The 18,978-nt window shown below is 34.6% G+C and overlaps 1 protein-coding gene across 12 annotated transcripts in view; it reads left to right on the plus strand.

The window, feature by feature from the left end:
- foxp4 (forkhead box P4) overlaps window positions 1-18,765 on the plus strand; it is a 487,998-nt gene extending 469,233 nt beyond the window's left edge. For 8 of the 12 annotated variants that reach the window (XM_073915911.1, XM_073915914.1, XM_073915912.1 and 5 more), the window contains 4 exons: window positions 3,932-4,053; window positions 7,006-7,072; window positions 11,336-11,508; window positions 13,649-18,765. In XM_073915911.1, the coding sequence (XP_073772012.1) occupies window positions 3,932-4,053; window positions 7,006-7,072; window positions 11,336-11,508; window positions 13,649-13,796 (510 nt within the window). In that variant the 3' untranslated portion in view covers window positions 13,797-18,765. 12 annotated transcript variants of the gene reach the window in all.
- The last annotated feature ends 213 nt before the right edge of the window (window positions 18,766-18,978 follow it).

Here is an 18,978-nt window from a genome sequence, read left to right on the forward strand (position 1 = left end):
ATAATAATATGTATTATTGCAATGAATTTCTGATTAGTATTTGTACATATTATAAATAATAACTTTTATCCAGCAATAAACTGAATTGCTTGGTTAATTCTTTTATTTAAGCATACAATTGTGTAATTAATATATTAGCTTTGGACTCTGCCCAAAGCTAAGAACAGATTATAGCGCTCATTAAAGGCCCAAGCCCGACTATGTACTTTAACTGTCCCATTTAGTCTCCCATTTCTCCCCATCACCCTTTTCACCCATTACTTCACCCCTCATAAGAATGTGCTAACACATCCATCCATCTATCCATCTCTTCCCAGCACCTTCAGTCCTCCTTCCCCAATAGACTTAAGATGTGAGAAGAAGCAGACCCTGCATACAGTAAAAGCCAGTCAGTCAGTCGGTCTCATTAGCCATTCACTCGGGCCGAGGAGGTGCTGCCCCACATTCATCCAGCACCGGCCCAAGGCTCATTTGTGTGGCCCAGCCTCTGGAGGGGGCGAAGCGGAGAAGATGAGGTGCGAGAGGGACCCGTGGAGGCCGAGGGCATCCAGACTGAACAGCAGGCTAATAGTGTTGAACCGCAGCGGCGCCCAGGAGCCGTTAGTGAGCTTTAGCCAGTCAGACTTTCAGAGGAGGGAGGTGAAAGTGGCAGGAATATCTTTAACAACTCATTTCACTTTTATGAAATTTAACAATTAATGGATCCAACTACTTTTGCTCGAATCGTTTTTTTTTTCTTTTCTTTCTTTCTCTCTCTCTCTCTCTCTCTCTCTCCTCTTTTTATTTTAATAACTGCACATTCTCACTCGTCTTCCTCTCCTGCCGGTCGTTTGGGCCCTGTATTAAATATAAAAATGGAGACGCATGTTCTCCGGTGCTCTTAATGGCCATCTATATTTCATGAAAAGTCAGGTCCGGAGAGCAGGGGAAGTCATTGATCAGTTACAGGGCCGCTCTTATTCACAAGATGGGTCATTCTGGAAGAACGGTGCATTTTGTGGCTGTGATAGATGTGTGAGGATTACTTGTACAATTAAGAGCTGTTATTATAGACAATTTTTGCAAATATCAAATATGACAGTTTTTTAGTTGGTGTTTTTTCTGTTGCTTAAGAAGGCTACGGTTATTTGATCAAAAACAGACTAATTGGGTTAATATATTAATAAAAAAAATAATGTGAGAATTAATGATAAGAGCTGTTGTTATATGTACTTTTGTACAATGGCTCTTTGGTGTTTTATCAGATATTATTTTTTTTTATTATTATTAAAAAGGCTGCAATTAGTTGATCAAATATAATACATACACAGCATTAAAATATCAAATAAAATATAATGTAAAGATTATTACTCCCTTATTTACCTAATAATTAACACAGAAAATATAAAATATTTAAATATCTAGTAAACAATAATTTTGTAAAGTACCATTACATTTGTTTAACAAAAAATCATATATATATACTGAAATAATTAATAAACTGTTTTACAATTAGAATTCAATTATTATTTTATTTTTTAAATAATAAAAGATGAAAGTGATTAAAAAACATGAACCTAATAATTAAACTGTAGTTTCCTGACATTGTAAATATGTTTATTTTTATGAATATTTTATTATTCCTGCTCATGGAGATTTTGCACTTCAGCGTCTTTCAGCGGTTTGTGTAATTGTCAGTCTCCCATTAATTTCCCTTATTGCTCTTCTGAATGTCACAGTAGTTAAACTAATGATTGTGTGTTTAAACATTTGTAACCTGATCATTTCTCTAAGCCATGTTCTCATAAAGAACACTAAAGTCTGATTCCTCGGTGGCATCCGGAAAAAAAAATATTTCAAAATGCTTGTACACTGCTGCTTTCTTTTGTATGAGCCTACAAGTATCTACAAGTGTCCTTGGTTGAGCTGTGTCATTTTTTTAAATGTGCTGTGCCAGAAAGTGACCCATATTTAAACACACACTTAGTCTAGAGCGTTTTCTTCTGTTAAAATTCTGAATTGCAAAGGAAAAACAAGTTGCAAGCAATACAGAACAATGCTGCAATCGATGCTGCCAAGCCCCCATGTCACGTCAGCTTGGCTTGCCAAGCAAAACTAAAAACACGCTTGTTGAAGTGCTGCGAGTGAACTTAACAGCTACAACAAATAGCCAAAAGATAGCATAGCAACTGCAGACGCAGGAGACCCTTAAAACTCTAAACACAACTTTTTAAAACCGTGCTACGAAGTTCCAAGTAGAACGCATCTCACAGCTACGGTGATACCCTCCATGTACAATAATATGAAGCAGAAAGTTATTGAAGTTATTGAATTTTTCTTTTTTAAATCGAGATTCGAATCGAACTGTGACTTGAAAATCGAAAATGTAATCGAACTGAGGATTTGGAGGATCGTGAAACCCTTAATCATGTGATAGCGTGAGACTAATAGAAGATTAAAACATCACCTCTCTGGACAGAAATGTAAAATATGGACCAATCGCTAGCTTGTTTTATTTCTAATCATCTTGTTTAATCCCGCCCCTTTTCACAGAGATGTATGACAGAATTTTGCATGCTCAAACTCAAGTGTGATCACGGTTTAAGCTAGGTTAATTAGGCAAGTCAATGGACAAAAGTGGTTTGTTCTGTATCTAAACATAGATATTTTTTTAAGGAGGCTAATAATATTTGACTTTTTGTAACAAAAATTATTAGATTTTTTGCTTTTTGCTCAAACTAAAACAATAAGACTTTCTCCAGAAGAACACATAGTATAGAAAATACTGTCAATAAACAGCACTTGGTAAATATAAAAATTGAATTAAAATTTTACTGGAGGGCTAAAAATTTCGCCTTCAACTGTATATTCACCATGGCTGCTCATTTCTAGGCTGAAACGGTGGCTACTCTTCCTTCCGAAGAAACCAAGACCCGCTTGACATCCGCATCAAGCGTGCCATATTTCTAATATAACCAGTCACTCATGTGCTGGCACACACACGTACACACAGAGCCAGGCGGGCATTTTGTTTATGTCTGCAAAGGCTGACCCCCTTTAAATTGCTGCTAATGTTTTAACTGGGAGAATTAGTCTTTCATCACGGATGGGAATGCAAATAAAATCGGTGAGGTGGCAGGCTGAAATTGGGGTCATACTCATTTGCAAAACTAAGCATCATCGCTCCTGCGCGGCGAAATTTATTCAAAGGAGGGAGGCCTCGCCTGATTATGGCACTTGTAATTATGGTTAGGAGTGATTCCGGCATCAGCAGTCCCTCCCTCATGGATTCGGGGGAAAAAAAGAAGAAGAAGAAGAAGAAGAGTGCGTCGGAAAAAAAATACACAGGATTTAATTATACACGAATTAAAATTGGTAATGAAATTGGGCATGAACAAACTACAAATAGCAGATGAAAAGGAAGGGGCCTCCCTTGGGGGTGTTATTCTAGATAGTGGCTGATTAGTGAAATTTAAAATAAAAAAGCAGGGGGTGGGTTTGCTGATGGTGGAGGGTGCATCGTTTCTTATTTTTTTGTGTTCAAAGATAGTTTTTTTTTGACTCCCACTGTTATGATGGTGTGGCACCACATTGTCACTTCCCCTTGGTAGAATGTGCACTTAATTGGTTGTGTGTGTCTGCGAGATGGTTGCGGGGCGGAGGAACGGGTTTGAGATGGAGAGATACGCTCTCCGTCTGAGCCGTACAATCTTTTGTGCTCATCATCACGTGCGCTCTTTTAATTAGAAAGCAGGTATAAGATTTATGCCATTATTAAAGGCTGTTTATATCAGGTCTTCGCTATAATTGCATTTCCAGCAATGACAGCGACGCGCCGGTGATTTCGGTTAAGATACCTACGCCGTAGAGTTGGGGAAGGGACTGGGAAACTGACTGACTTTTTGGTCTCTTTCTTTTTTCCCCTGCATGTGCTGTTGTTGCGGTTATTCAGAATGCTGTGCGCCATAACCTGAGTCTGCACAAGTGCTTTGTGCGGGTCGAGAATGTTAAGGGTGCTGTTTGGACTGTGGATGAAGTGGAATACCAAAAGAGGAGACCACCAAAGATGACCGGGTACGTAGACTTCAAGGGGTAGGTCTACCAAGAAATGGGATATCAAACATTGAATGACTATCCGCTTGTTACGTTTGACGTCAGGCAAAGCGGCTTCCTGGTCCAATTGCGCTATCAAACTGTATGAGGAGACTCGACAAATTGTAATAATAAACGCTTGTAAAACTTTCGAAAATCACGATCGCTATATATATATATATATATATATATATATATATATATATATATATATATATATATATATATATATATATATATATATATATATATATATATATATATCCATATATATATATATATATATATATATATATATATATATATATATATATACATGCCTAATATTTGATGACCAAAAAGTTGGATTAGTACAAATATTTTCTCGATTCAAATAACTAGCGGCTTGGACCCGGAAACAGTTTACCATATATTACTGATTACGACTTCACGACTTAACAAGTGGAGTGGATACAGCACCTATAGAAAATCCTCACACCCCTTTGAAATAGTTACTTTGTTTGTTGTACAGCCTGAAATCTGATCACATTCCAAATAACTTTTGCACCCTTTGAAATGTTTTTGTAGCCTTTTCCTAATCTGTGACTTTCTACAGCATTATCCTGAAGGTTTTTTTTAAGCAGTAAAGGGGTATGGTGATTTTTTATAGGCACTGTATATTTGATGAATTTTCAATTGTATAATAAAACTGAATGCTGGCTGTTACTGTAAAGTAAACACAATTTAATGCAATTGAGTTGGTCCAACATAATTTTATCAAATAAAAGTTTAAATAAGTTTTAATTAAGTATATTTAACTTAAACTCAAGGTCTGATAACATCATGTATGTCATAATGTGTCATACATATGTCTCTTAGTTTTATTTGAAGTTATCCTAAATGAACTAAAAGAGCCATTTTAAAGAGTTACATATATAGTTGATTGTGATTGAGCCCAGAACTCATTTTAGGACAGTTGTTGCTCACCGAGCAAAGCAACAAACTGCATTTTTGCTAATTAAACTGCAAACACCCTAAGCATGGGTGCTTTTGTAAGGTGGTAATCTCAAAACTCAAAGCATTACATGAAAATCTTCTAAATCTTCAAACTTAAGTGAATATTAAACTATAAGAAGTCTTTCTATTAACTTTAAACATCTAAGATTACTTTTATCGTCAACATTTGCCTCTTCATTTAATCCCATGCAAAGGATGCTGGGAACTACAAATCCCCTATCCAGGTAGTTGGACCAACACAATTCCTTCACCTTGTCCCGCCACACAAAACGCCTAAATTAGCTTAATGGCTTACAAATTAAAGTGGACTGAACATAAAACAAAGGAATCGGCCAAAGAAATAACAAGAATTGTGCGGTTTCAGCTCATTTTAAACAGGTAGTTTGAACAAACAGCAGTAATCATTTTTTTTAAAATGTGGTCTTCTGTATATATAATTAATTCTTGTTTATTTTACAACTTATAACCATGTATGTCATGCACAGATATAATGTTAATGTATAAATCTATTATCTGTTTATCTATAAAGTATGGCCAATATTCATATGTAGATAATGCACTTGGTCGAAAACAGTCGAATATATAAAATTTATGAGAGAAATAAGACAAAAACAAAATTATTTATCTAAAACATAACGTAATGTCATACTAGGAAATATAGGAATGTCCTTTTACTTTTTTTTACTGGAAAAATATTTATTACATCATCATTTTTATCAATTTTAACCCTTTGATGCACTACATAGGTTTAGAGTGTCCCATCTCAGTTTATTTTTTCTATATTTATTTTATAGCTTGTGCATCAAAGGGTTAAATTAAATGTACTGAAGTGATTCTATTGAGTGCTTGTGTACAAATAGCCTCATTTTAAAATCATTTTATTTTCTTTAAATGTCAAAATATAGGTCAGATTTGGTTTAATCGCTAAGTCTATTTTTTTTTGTGAAAATGCAGCTCATTTCCTTAATAAAAATGCAAGTACATTCTACATCTTATTCAAAATCATATACCTATATAAACATTTTAAATACATGCTCAAGTTTGATCTAAAGCTAAACATTTTGTTTTCATTCTTTCCACAAGTAATCCCAAAAAATGTACTTTTTCACTAAATAAGCTTAAATTAATAATGTCATATTTAGGGAGCTTTCATCAGGTTTGATAATGAATTCAAACAGTTGGGTTAACACTCTAACCTTGCTTCAATATAGCATGATATAAGTAGCCTTACAGACCGAAACAGCAGACAGTTTGATGTCATACTAGTCAAGCCAACCTGTAAAACCCTGGATTAAAACTTCCCTCTTTAAGTGAACACTATTTATTGAGTGAAAGTCCCCAAAACATGCTTTTATTTCTGTAGCTAAAGCATGAGCTTGTAGGTCTGCTCTGTAAGTGAGGCTATAATCGTTATTGGCATGTATGATTACCCTAATGGGCTTCCCATCATTACCCTATTACTGACTCTCTAGTCAAAAGCACAAAGGTCTCTTTTGTGCCTCCCCTGCTTGTGTTTGGCAGTGCGCGCGTGCATGTGTGTGTGTGTTTGTGCGCCTGTGTGTTTTTCCCTTCTGTGTCTACACTGTTTAGGGTACATTGTGAGCAGATGCACTGCAAAAAAGCTTGCCTGCTTGCATTTGTACAAACAGATGTTACACGCCGTCTCAAGCTCTGCCAGAGAGACGACGGCAAATTACCCAGCCGACGGCCTGCACACCACATTACAGTGTGTGTGCGTGTGTGCAGTATATGCTGTGTCAGAATGCATGTGTTAGTCTCTATTGTTTAACTTTTCTATTTATCTCTTGTAAACAGAATAGTGCCTCAGCATTTTTCACAGGTTAAGGAGGGTTTTTTATCCACAGTTTGGTCTGGTGTGTTATGTTGAAATCCAGCGCATCTAATTCATCATCTTTTTTCTTTTCTTTTTGCTCCCAGAAGCCCCACTCTTGTGAAAAATATGATTTCTGGACTGGGATTTGGCTCACTGAATGCCAGCTATCAGGTGAGACTCTTACTTTTGAAAACTTTTTGTAAAATGTAGAACGTCTAGTTTGAGAGTTAATGATTCCTTCCTTTTCAGTAATTTGATCGAACTGATGTACAATGTAAATCACTGTAAATGATTCATTGATGAACTGGTTGGGATCTGAATGATTTTACTTAATAGTTATTGCAAACATTGGAAAAGATAAATGGAAAGATTTTTTGAGAATGTAATTTTATATTTTTCTCTAAGATATAAATTTGGGCTACTATTTTTTACTATTATTGTAATTTATTTTGTTAGATGAGCTCCAGATTTGGCTTCAGGACCGTATTATCCAATGTATATGCACAAATATAATATTGTATCCTATAGAAAATGTTAATTTAACTGAGAGATCTGTGGGGGTGTACTCATATATGCTGAGCACTGTATATGTATGTATGAACTATTTATTTATTCATGTTCATTTATATTCATTATTAGATTTTTTATTATATCTGTTTATATTTTTTACACTTGGACTTGTATTTATTTACTAATAAATAAATAAAAAAATTTAAAAAATATTATGGAGAACAAAACCTACAAAACATAAACAAATAAATCCACAAATTCCTGCATAAATAAACAATAAATAAATAAATATGCAAATAAATAAATAGATGTATATGTAAATCTACAAATTCCTGTATAAATAAAATAATAAATAAATAAATAAATATATGCATATATAAATATACAAATTCCTGCATAAATAAATATATAAATAATTAAAAGTACATAATAAAAAATGGGGGGTTGGGGGTTATATTTATTTATTTATTTCCATATTTATTTATTTTTTTTATTTATTTTTGCAGGAATTTGTGGATTTAATTATTAATTTATTTATTCATTTGCATGTTTTTGTCCTCTATAAAATATGACATAACATGTAAAATAACATTACAAATGACATTTACCATTAAAAAATAATAAACAACAGAATACAGTGAAATTGAATATATTGGTTATGAACTTTAAACTTTTGGGTAAATTCAAAATAGAAATGTATAGTTTCCTTTTTACCCAATATTCACTTTTTTGCATTCAAAATATTAATTTTAAGTAAAAAATCTGCCTTTTCATATTCTGATTTGTGATTGCGGTATTTTTGGTCTGGTTCATAGTCTGATCTGATTGATTTGTTATTGAGTCGATCCAAAATAAAATAAGTATGAAAAAAAAAATCTACATTTCACCCATTACTTTGGCATCAGCATTTCTAAACTATAATTCATGAAAGCTCTTAAATATTTTGTCTACTAAACATCAGCTAGAACTTGACATCTGAAATGTGAGCCGAACAGTCTTATAAGTTTATTTCAGTCATTTATTCTTGAATCTCCAAATCATTTTACAGCTCCTGGAAAAGAAAAGAAAAAATGTGAGAATCCTGCACAGATCAAGCACACAAGGGCACTGATAACAATTTCTTCCTCTAATTAGCTGCTTCTCCCAAACCTCCTCCGTTCTCCTCCCTCCATCGCACACGCAGCCATATGTGATTTATAGCGTCAAATATTTGTCAATGAAGGTCACAGCATAAAATTAGTGTCTGTCCTAGAAAATCTCCTGAATCCACCGGTGTCACCGCAACTCTCGTTCGGAGCGTTCGCAGCCCTGCTCTGAGTTTGTGCGTTTGTGTTTTCTCTGTGTGTGTGTGTGTTTTTTTTCCCTGTGTGACGAGACAGAGATGGATATGGGAGGTTAGCCTTTGTTAGCTTGCGTCCTGGTCTGGGTGTGTGTGTGTGGGTTTGTGTATGTGTGTGAGTGTGTGTGTGGCGCTCTGTCAGGTCTGTGCCCATCCATCTCCTCTCAGGACAAGCAGTGTCAGCGGCTGACAAACAAACAGCCCAGCTAATCACAGGCCAACACACATACACGCACACACACACACACACACACACACACACACACACACACACACACACACACACAGACACACACACACACACACACAGTTTCTCCGGCCTGGCCCAGTTTGTCCCACTCTGACCCTGCAGGCCATCTCTATGGAAATGGAACTGCTCATCCTGAAAAGGCCACACATAAACTAGCCTTTAACAAAAGAGCAGACACACAGTGTGCACAACAACAGCCTGACGAAGTGTGAGAGAATGATGTCTATCTGCTGAGTTTGTGTGTGTTTTAGATGGCAGTGTTAATCATACTTTTAGGGTAAATGTAACTAATTTTTATTAAATATTTGTTAATATTTACTTCCCCATTTGTTTAATAGCATTAAGAATTAAAAAAGTATGCATTACAAGTTTATAAAAATGTTGTTTTAATATGCAAATTATGGATTGGAATTAAATATGTACTTATTTAAAATCTGAATATTAGATCAGTCTGGTTCTTTATTATTTTTTTATGCATTAGAGTCAAAGGATTTTACAGAGTGTATAGTGGGATATTTTATCACTCCATAATTCAGAAAGAACTATGAACAGCTGGAAACAAAATTTAGAATAATAAATAAAATATACTTTTAGTCACTTTATGTATGGACAAATCTGTGTGTAAAATGCTTTAGAATACAGATATGAGCAAAACAAATTCACCTGCGCTGTTCATCTGAATTTAGTTAGTTAAGTTTTAGTTTATTTTAGTTTAAAACAAAAAATAGGCCTCATTTAGTTGACAACAGTTAAACTGTGCGTGAGCCTGATCATCTTTCTTGCCACCACTTGCTCTCTCTACAGAATCACTATGAATTTGCCTTTAACAATCTATTCTTGTCCTGTCTTTCTTTCTGTCAGCTCTCTCTCTCTCTCTCTCTCTCTCTCTCTCTCTCTCTCTCTCTCTCTCTCTCTCACTCTCTCTCTCCCTCTCTCTCTCTCTCTCTCTCTCACTATAATGAACTACATTTCATTAAGATGTCTAAATTAAGATATCCGAATGTATCATTTCCTTGAATAGATTTGTTATATTTTACTTGTACCCTTTTATTAATATAAATACAAAATATATATTGTGTTTTCTTAAATTTGTATCATCGTCATATGATTTGCATTGGGTAAAATAAACTAAATTAAAAATAAATATTTTATGAATTAAATATTACATATTTTTACTTTGTTTTAATTTAATATTTACTAAATAAAGAGTTCAAAGAATCAAATGGGTATTACCAAAAAAAATAATATGCTAAAACACTTATCATAACATATATACACACATTCAGTGGGTTAAAGATGTAGAGCACCAGAGTGTGTGTGCGCGTGTGGGGTTGTATATGTGTGAATGTGGTATCAGTGATCGTTCTGCACTGTTATATGGAAGTAAGGAGACCCCTAGTGGTGAAACAATCTAACCTGCTGCAACACTGCTGCCATTTTTTAACAACTTTAAAGACATTTAATAATGAAAATAAAAATAAAAAACAATTAAACTTAGAGTAATTTTCCTCAGTTTTTTAAAGGAAACTGTATTCACTTATCTTGACCCTTCACAGTGTTAAAAAAGAGATGCTTCATCCAAAATGTTATCACCATTTACTCAAACTCAAGTTGTAGCAAAACTTTGTGAGTTTTTTATCTTGTATAGAATAAAATGTAATCATTCAACCAATAATTAAACTTGTTAAAATAAGTGGTTTCTATTGTAAAAAAAAAAATTAAAATGTAATTAGTGCTTTTCTGAAGGAACTATCAAAAGAATTTTCGTCTTCTATCAATATTAGTTTCAGTGTATATTTTAGAATTTATTTTAATGTGTTAAATTGGTGTTTAGTCAACTTTTTAATGATCATTAATGTTAAAACTGGTTGTGCTGTCTTTGTTTTGATATTTCTCTAAAGATTGTTGCAGGTTATTATGTTTTAATTAAAGAGATATAATTAATTCCGACAATTGTAGCAATTTTGTCTTCTGATCTTCTTTCTGCTGAGCAATTAAAGTATATTTAAGTTGATTATTTTTGTAATAATAGAAATGTTCATATTCGGTACACTTAAATTGTTATTTGTTTTTAATATAGCAAACCTTTTTAAGTTACTTTATTTATCTTTATTTAATTTTTTCCCATTCTATTACATTCTAAAGAATATTGAAAACCATTGACTTCCAGCGGTTGATAATAAAATCAGTAGTTACTAGTTTCCATCATTCTTCAGAATATAATAGAATGGGAAAAAATTAAGGCAGATTTTAAAAAAGGACTGATGAGTAAATGTTCATTTTGGTTGACCTCTCCTCTTAACTTTTCTTAATGGTGTAATGTTGTGTTGTGCAGGCTGCGCTGGCGGAGAGCAGTCTTGGTCTTCTGAACAGCCCCACGCTGATGAACAACAGCACAGGTGCGAGTCTCAACATGCTGCACATTGGCCATGATGATGTCAGCAGCACCGTTGAACAAGTCAACAGTAACGGCAGCTGCAGCCCCGGCCTTTCTCCACATCAGTACGGGTGAGACTACTCAACTGATCTCTTGTACAGTTATGATAAAGCACGTGTGACACTGATGCTTTACCACAATCTCTGATTCTGATGAAAGTAACACTTCATTCAGAAGTTTGCTGTTTGGCTCATGAAACATTTTTATTATAATCAAAGTTGAAAACAGTTGTGCTCTCCTAATATACTATACACACACACACACACACACACACACACACACACACACACACAGACACATACAGTTGAAGTCAGAATTATAAGCCCCTCTTAGAATTTTTTTTTCTTTTTAAAATATTTTGCAAATGATGTTTACCAGAGCAAGGAAATTTTCACATTATGTCTGATAATTTTTTTTATCCTGGAGAAAGTCTTATTTGTTTTATTTCAACTAGAATAAAATCAGTTTTATTTTTATTATGGACCACTTTAAGGTCAAAATTATTAGCAATTTTTTTTTCCAACTGTCTACAGAACAAAGCATCATTATACAATAACTTGTCTAATTACCCTAACCTGCCTAGTTAACCTAATTCACCCAATTAAGCCTTTAAATCTCACTTTAAGCTGTATAGAAGTGTCTTGAAAAATATCTAGTCAAATATTATTTACTGTCATCATGGCAAAGATAAAATAAATCAGTTATTAGAAATGAGTTATTAAAACTATTATTTTTAGAAATGTGTTGGAAAAATCTGCTCTCTGTTAAACAGAAACTGGGGAAAAAATAAACAGGGGGGCGAATAATTCAGGGGGGCTAAAAATTCTGACTTCAACTGTATGTATTACTTTATATAGTTGATGGTAAAATTATTAACCCTGTTTGAGCTGGAAATCACTCTTTTCTATCATTGATATCTCTGTCATTGTTAAATAAAATGTTTAAAGAGCACTATTGGGTAAGTTACTTATAGGTTACTAATATATAGGTTACTGATTTTCTACTGGAAAACTGTAATCTGATTACATTAGTAATTACTTCATGTAAAAAGTAATCCGATTACTAATTACTTTACTTTGAAGTTACTTTTAAAACACATAAAATATACCTATAATAACACAAAATAACCTGCAGCTCTTGGTTCATTTAATAGTCATTTAAGGATAGTCACTAGGAAACATTACAATGGGTTGATCCCAGCAGCTTTACATATTCAAAAGACTTAAAGAACCCAAAACTTAAAATTCTCTCATCATTTACTTGTTGCAAACCTGTGGTCTCACCTGCTTTTTGAACACAAAATAAGACTTGAAGAAAACTGTACACCTGTAAACATTAACATCCATTATATGAAAAAGCACTGCAGTGTTTGTGTGTTCTGTGTTTGTCTGAGGTAATTAGTCTACCCAAATGTGTATATTCCATACAAAGTATGAAGCTGACCAGTCAGTTCTTGTCCTGGGCTTGCGGTTTTCAACTGGGTGTGCAAGTTAAATGTGAGCGCGTTCAATATGCACTCCCAATATGAACATAGGACGCGTACCTTGATTGTAATTAACGAATTTGTGGGCTCAAAAGACACGATATGTGAATGGCCCCATAAGCAGCTACACTTCTCTCCCGATCCTGCACAAAAAGTTGGATTGTCATGTTTTTGGGTGCCGGTGTCCTCCTTGTGACAAATATTGCCCAAAAATGCCTTCTGTTCCAGTGCTTGAACAAGTTGCTGGTTGAGTTAAAAGCAGTCAAAAGTTCCTTGGAGACTGGACATAGACTGCATTTCACCGCAATATTTTTGGTTTTATGCTAAATAAAATCAAAGTAATATCTGTATTTCCACTTGAAGAAGCAAACTCTAGGCAGCAACTATACGCATTTCAGCTTGTGTTCTCCAGCACATGTATAAAAGCACATGATTATTAATTGACGTTGCAGCAGAAAACGTGATTTAAAATATTTTTTTCTTCTAAAAACTGCTTTGCTAATGTAAATAATGCAAATACATTGACTTAAGGAACTGTAATCAAATTACACTAATTCAAAATGTAATGTTACACTACTTACACGTGCGTTCCCCAAAAATGTAATTAGAAAACAGTATACAGAATAAAGAGTGTTGCCTATTTAAAGCTTTACCTCACATTTGATTAATCAGGCGTTTATATTCTCAGTATGACTAACTCACTGTGGGTTTGTTCTTTTTTTTTTTAGACATCAGATCCACGTGAAGGAGGAGCCGGCAGAGATGGAGGAGGACAGCAGACCCGTGTCCCTCTTGGCATCAGTCACTCAAAACCTGAGCATGCCCAGTGACGATCGCGACATGGAGGACGAGCTTCCCACTGAAGAGCTGGAGTAAGAGGAAGCCCCGTCCCCTACCTCACGTTCAACACGTTCAAGATCAAGTGAGGAAAAAAAAAACAAAGAAACAAAACCAACTTCAAAAACCAAAACAGGGTTGACCTCATCTGTTCACAATGCAAAAACAACTTTTTCCCCTGATTTTCTTTTTGTTTATTTCATCAGACAATTCCCTCAAAAAGGCCCTTTGAACAGCGCATTGGTGTTTTGAAACATAGTCTGATAGAAGCTGCTGAGGGAGACCTGACGTCAGTACACAAACTTTTTTTTTTTTTTTTTTTTTTAGAAGTCACTCGAGGTTTCTCTATTTTAAATCTTTTTAGCTTTAATTTTTATGTTCTTCGGGCCTGAGAACACTGCTTTTCTATGGGATAAACACAAAGCGGTGATTTACCTCAGAAAGATGAGAAAAAAAAGAGGAAAAAGATGACAAACACACATCTTTAGAATGACTTCAACCGCATTTTTGTACTCTTTCGAAAGAGGATGCTGCAAGACTCAGTAACTTTGCGCTCATACAGATTTCAAATTCACCACTCTCAACAAAAGCAAAGACTGAAACAAAATGAGCTGAAAGACTGACAACGGCATCTCTTGCCACTTGACCAATTTCTTTTTTTGTTGTTGTTGTTGTTGGTCTCCCTTACAAGACTGGACTAGAGAAAGGAAGGATTCGTTTTGGCTGGAGGCAGGTTTAGCCAACTCCTCTTATCTTCATCTGATGGAATCTGCCAGAACGTGTTTATCCCTCTTGCTCTTTGTCAGACTTGACGTAGAAAATGTCGCTACCCCCAAAAAAAGGCCTATTTCAGGAAAAGGAACTTTTTTCTTCTTCTTTTTTTTTTTTTTTTTTTTGCTGTTGTTCTCCTGTGGTGCTGTTATGACAGCCAGACTGACACGAGGCTTTTGGAGGACCGGCTCAGAGACTTTATTAATTGTATTGTTGATTATAATATGTGTGCAGTAGCTTTCAATTTCGTTTTGAAATCATAGTCATTGATTTTTAAAGCATCAACTTTTTTTGTGTTGTTTTCATTGTGCTGTAATTCAACTACATGTTCTGTTGATGATTGTTTTGTTTCGATTAGTTCTTTTCGATTCTCTCATCATTCCAAAAATGGGTTACGTTTGGGAGAGAAGTTCCACCACAAAACAAAAATCCATATTCTACAAACTCCACCCCAACAACAAAAACAATGAAAACTATGTCCAAACTAGATCCGGATAGCACTTCCGAAATGAAATGATAGCAAACAAAAACCACTCCAACCTTCTGCAGAGAAGCTGAAACTAAAGAGACTGAGGTGAAATACGCATCACAGGGCTCTCGTAAGATCCTGGAAAACTTTACAGGCACTCATATCTCTCTTTTTTTCAACATATTTGCTTCATTTGTTCATTTAAGTCTGATGTATTTTCACAAATTTGCGCATTTGCTTTGTGGATTTCCAAATTTTCTGTAGTAGCCACTTGATTGAGATCAGCTGCGATACAAATTATTGCTTTAATGTAAACGATGAAACGGTCACGTATTACCTCAGACCACAGTGTTTGCCCCCTCACGCTGTTATTATTAATATTATTATAAAGGGGATTTGTACTGTGGCTAACCAATATGGTGACTCTGTCATTATCAGTTCAAAGTTCTATAGTTGCTAGATATATAAAAGCTATTTGCAATTCACTGTGTGAGTAGAAAGTGTCTGATTAGCATGTGAGATTTTGCTTTCATTGAATTATAAAGTAAAAAAAAGAGCTTTTCTCAAGTAGTGCCAAGCCAAATTCCAAGTTTTAATTTAATATATGTTGCTTTAATTTTAGTTTAGTTCTTCCCCATTTTACTTTTGTTACAGGTAACCAAAGAGATATTTAGTAAACCAAAAAAAAAAAAAACACTTTTTTTTTTTATTGATAATTTCTTCTTCCTAAAGAACTGGCCAAAAGTACACAAATGCGTCATTTGAATATTTAATTTCTCTTTTTTTTCAGTGAAATCATTTCTGTTTTAACTTACACTACAGAGCATTCCAAAAACCAAAGTGTAAAATGCATTATGTTTTTTAAGTTCGTAAAAAGGAGTTTTAATATAACACTACATACATTTAAAGGCCAAAAACAAACCGAAAAGGAAACAAAAAGCAAAAAAAGCAGTATTAACATCCTCTTGCGGATCCTTAGTTAATGTACAAAGCACTTACGATCTGAGAAAGGAAGCTCTCTCTACCCCATCTTGTGCTCAGGCGATTTGCAGTGTTGAGAACGCAGTCTTAAGACTGCATGCAAAAGGCACTTGAATAGCAGGTAATGTACTTTGTGACACTAGAAGCCAGCAGCAATGACGGTTTACTTCAAATACCAGTATTTCACAATAAAACGCAGTTCAACGAATACCAAAAATAAAAGCAGGCAAGCACTTGCTTGTTGTGCTCATCCTGCCTGTTGAACAGTATTATTTACCACACTAATAAGGGACGGCTGATAGGGACTCTTTTTTTCATTTGAAACCAATCATTTACCGATTCTTTTCGCTACCGTACATAGTCACCTGTATGTTAAACACCTTCAAAGAAATAAAACCAAAAATAACTCTACCTCCTTTTGAAAACAGTTCACAAAATAGATATAGGCCAATGAAAAGGTGTAAATCCCTTCTAGTTTTTCATTCATCCACACACACACACACACATTGTCGGAAAAACCAAAATATCGCTGTGTTCCGTTGACATGAATGGAAACAAATAAACAACGGCAACAAAATATAAATAAATAAAAAAAGACGACTACCTCTCCACCCCCTACGAAAAAAAATAATAATGCTGAGTCCTGTTAAGTATGAAGCATTAAGTGGTCAACATATTTAAAAGGGTCTACTCCAAATCACATATTCCCCACTTTAAGCGATCTATTAGCATAGTGTCTATGTACAGGTCCTCTGTGCGGAGGCTTAATTGTGTGTTCTAATTCCGCATGCATAATGAGAGGCCAGGCCAATGAGAGCCATCGAGCTGGCCGGTCATTAGCACACACTCAATGGGCCAGTCAGTTGGGTGTCAGAAATGATGATAGGCAGAATGCATTAACGCAGGCCACTCTCGCACGGACCCCGCTTCCCAATTAATGCAAAGTGTGGAGAACAAAAACGCACACACACATGCACACACACACACACTGAGATCATCATGCTCCCGGCCTTTATTTTTAACCGCAAGACGAAACCAAAATATCCAAAGAGAAACATCAAGCTTGTGCTACAAGAACTGAGGATTTGAAGGAACTGAAAAAAAAAAAAAAAACTCGCTGCATTAAAGAAACGGACTACAATTGTGCTTTAAGGTACACTGAAACACATCAGTGATGATCGCCATGACTCCTTCGTTACTTCATGATGTATTATTGTATATTACCGCTCGGCTTAGCTGTCAAGGGCATTCCCTCCTTTTTGTGTTTCATTTATTTGCTTACTTTTCATTTGTTTTATGTTTTCCGCACTGTTTTTTTTTTTTTTTTTTTTTTTTTTTTTTTTTGCTATTGTAAAGTTTTGAGCTCAGAATACTGTATTGCTTATGCTGAAGTGTATGTATTTATCATATTATGTGCTGCAGGTATCATTTTTATTTTTGTTACTTTGTTTTTCCCAGTTTTTTCTGTCATAAAACGTCTGGGACGATGAGGATTTTTTTTATTATTTTATTTTTTAGTGTATTATCTCAAAATTGAAAAAAAAAAACAAAAAAGATTAAGAGTTAGATAAGTGGTTTAGGTAACACACACCTGTTTGTATATTTATCTTAGCTAGGTCTATTTTGATACTTTTTGTCTCTGTAGTGCATTTATGCATTTTTAAGGAAAAAAGAGAGAAAACTAAACTAAAAAGCTGAACTCATTGTGTAATGATACCTCAGAAGGACTTTTCTCAAAAGACAGGACCAAAACTTCATTGAAAGAGAAAAAAAGACATTGAAGAAACTAAATGTGTAGCCCTCTCTTGCTTATAAGAAAGGTGTTTGTTTTTTTATTGTTATTATTTTAATATTGGTCCATTTAGGTGCCAATACATGTACAGACTCCCTTTAAAACAAAATCAAATCATTCCTTTATTTACCATGATGAGCACTCAAAGCTGTTTTTCATAAGGCAATCGTGCTTCAGAATAAGTGGCTCTCTTTGGTTACCAATGGAGAGCATCTTCCATACAGTATATTTTGGCTTCTCTTGTAACATTAAGTTTGCCATCTGCTGTGAACTTGATGTGGATTTTCCACAGTAGCAAACCAAAAAAAAAAAAAAATGTAATAATAATGCAGTTCATCTTCAACGACCACCAAAGGGATTGTGGATTGACGTTTTTACTTCAAGTCTGCCACAACTGTAACCAAACAAACGCTTGAGGAAGATGACTATGTCTTTAAAGCAGAGCTCCAATGCCAGTGATGAATAGCTTTGAGTTGCCTGTTTGTTTGTTTGTTTTTAAGTAAAGGATTCCTTCAAGGGAGCTTTTTTTGCCTGATGGTATTAACTTCTTCGGCCAATCGAATGGAACTACCACTTTGACTCTCCTCTCATTGTATTTTTTACGAATGTGTGTACATTTTTTCAGCAGTGACTTCTATGTACTTTAGTTTCATTTTAACTTCCGTTTGTTCGTTTCGCTTTTTCAGATGAGACTTGGGGGAAGAAAAGGTGGTGGCTTTTGAAATGGTATAGAAAATTAAAGAAAAAAAGGCAACTAGCCATCCACCTTTGTCGTTCTAACCCCCCGGTGACCATGTTTATGCCAGTCACTGCCGTTTTTTCTTCATGCTGTATAAAAAAAAAACACATATATCTGTGTATTTGTAACCTGAATCTTCTTGTGTCTGTCCATGCAGACAATAAAAAAACTGTACAGTAGGTCTAGTTGCATGTAATCTGTACTAATTATTGACAATGGCATTATAAAATGCAATAAAAATACTTATTACACTGTCTGAGGCTGTGCATTGTATATTTATTTACACGTTAATCCAAATAAGCATATGATATGTTTCTTTAATGTCTTATGGTTCCTCTATTTTGTTTCTGTATTCACATGCACTTATAGTACTACATAATCATATCTTTGTTATTATTTTGTTTTCAGCATGTTTGCACTAAAGTCGTATGCATATTCATAGTTATGCATAGTCATTTAGTGAAATGTC

The sequence above is a fragment of the Danio rerio genome, chromosome 11, assembly GCF_049306965.1.
Source record: "Danio rerio strain Tuebingen ecotype United States chromosome 11, GRCz12tu, whole genome shotgun sequence".
Classification (NCBI taxonomy): Eukaryota; Metazoa; Chordata; class Actinopteri; order Cypriniformes; family Danionidae; genus Danio; species Danio rerio.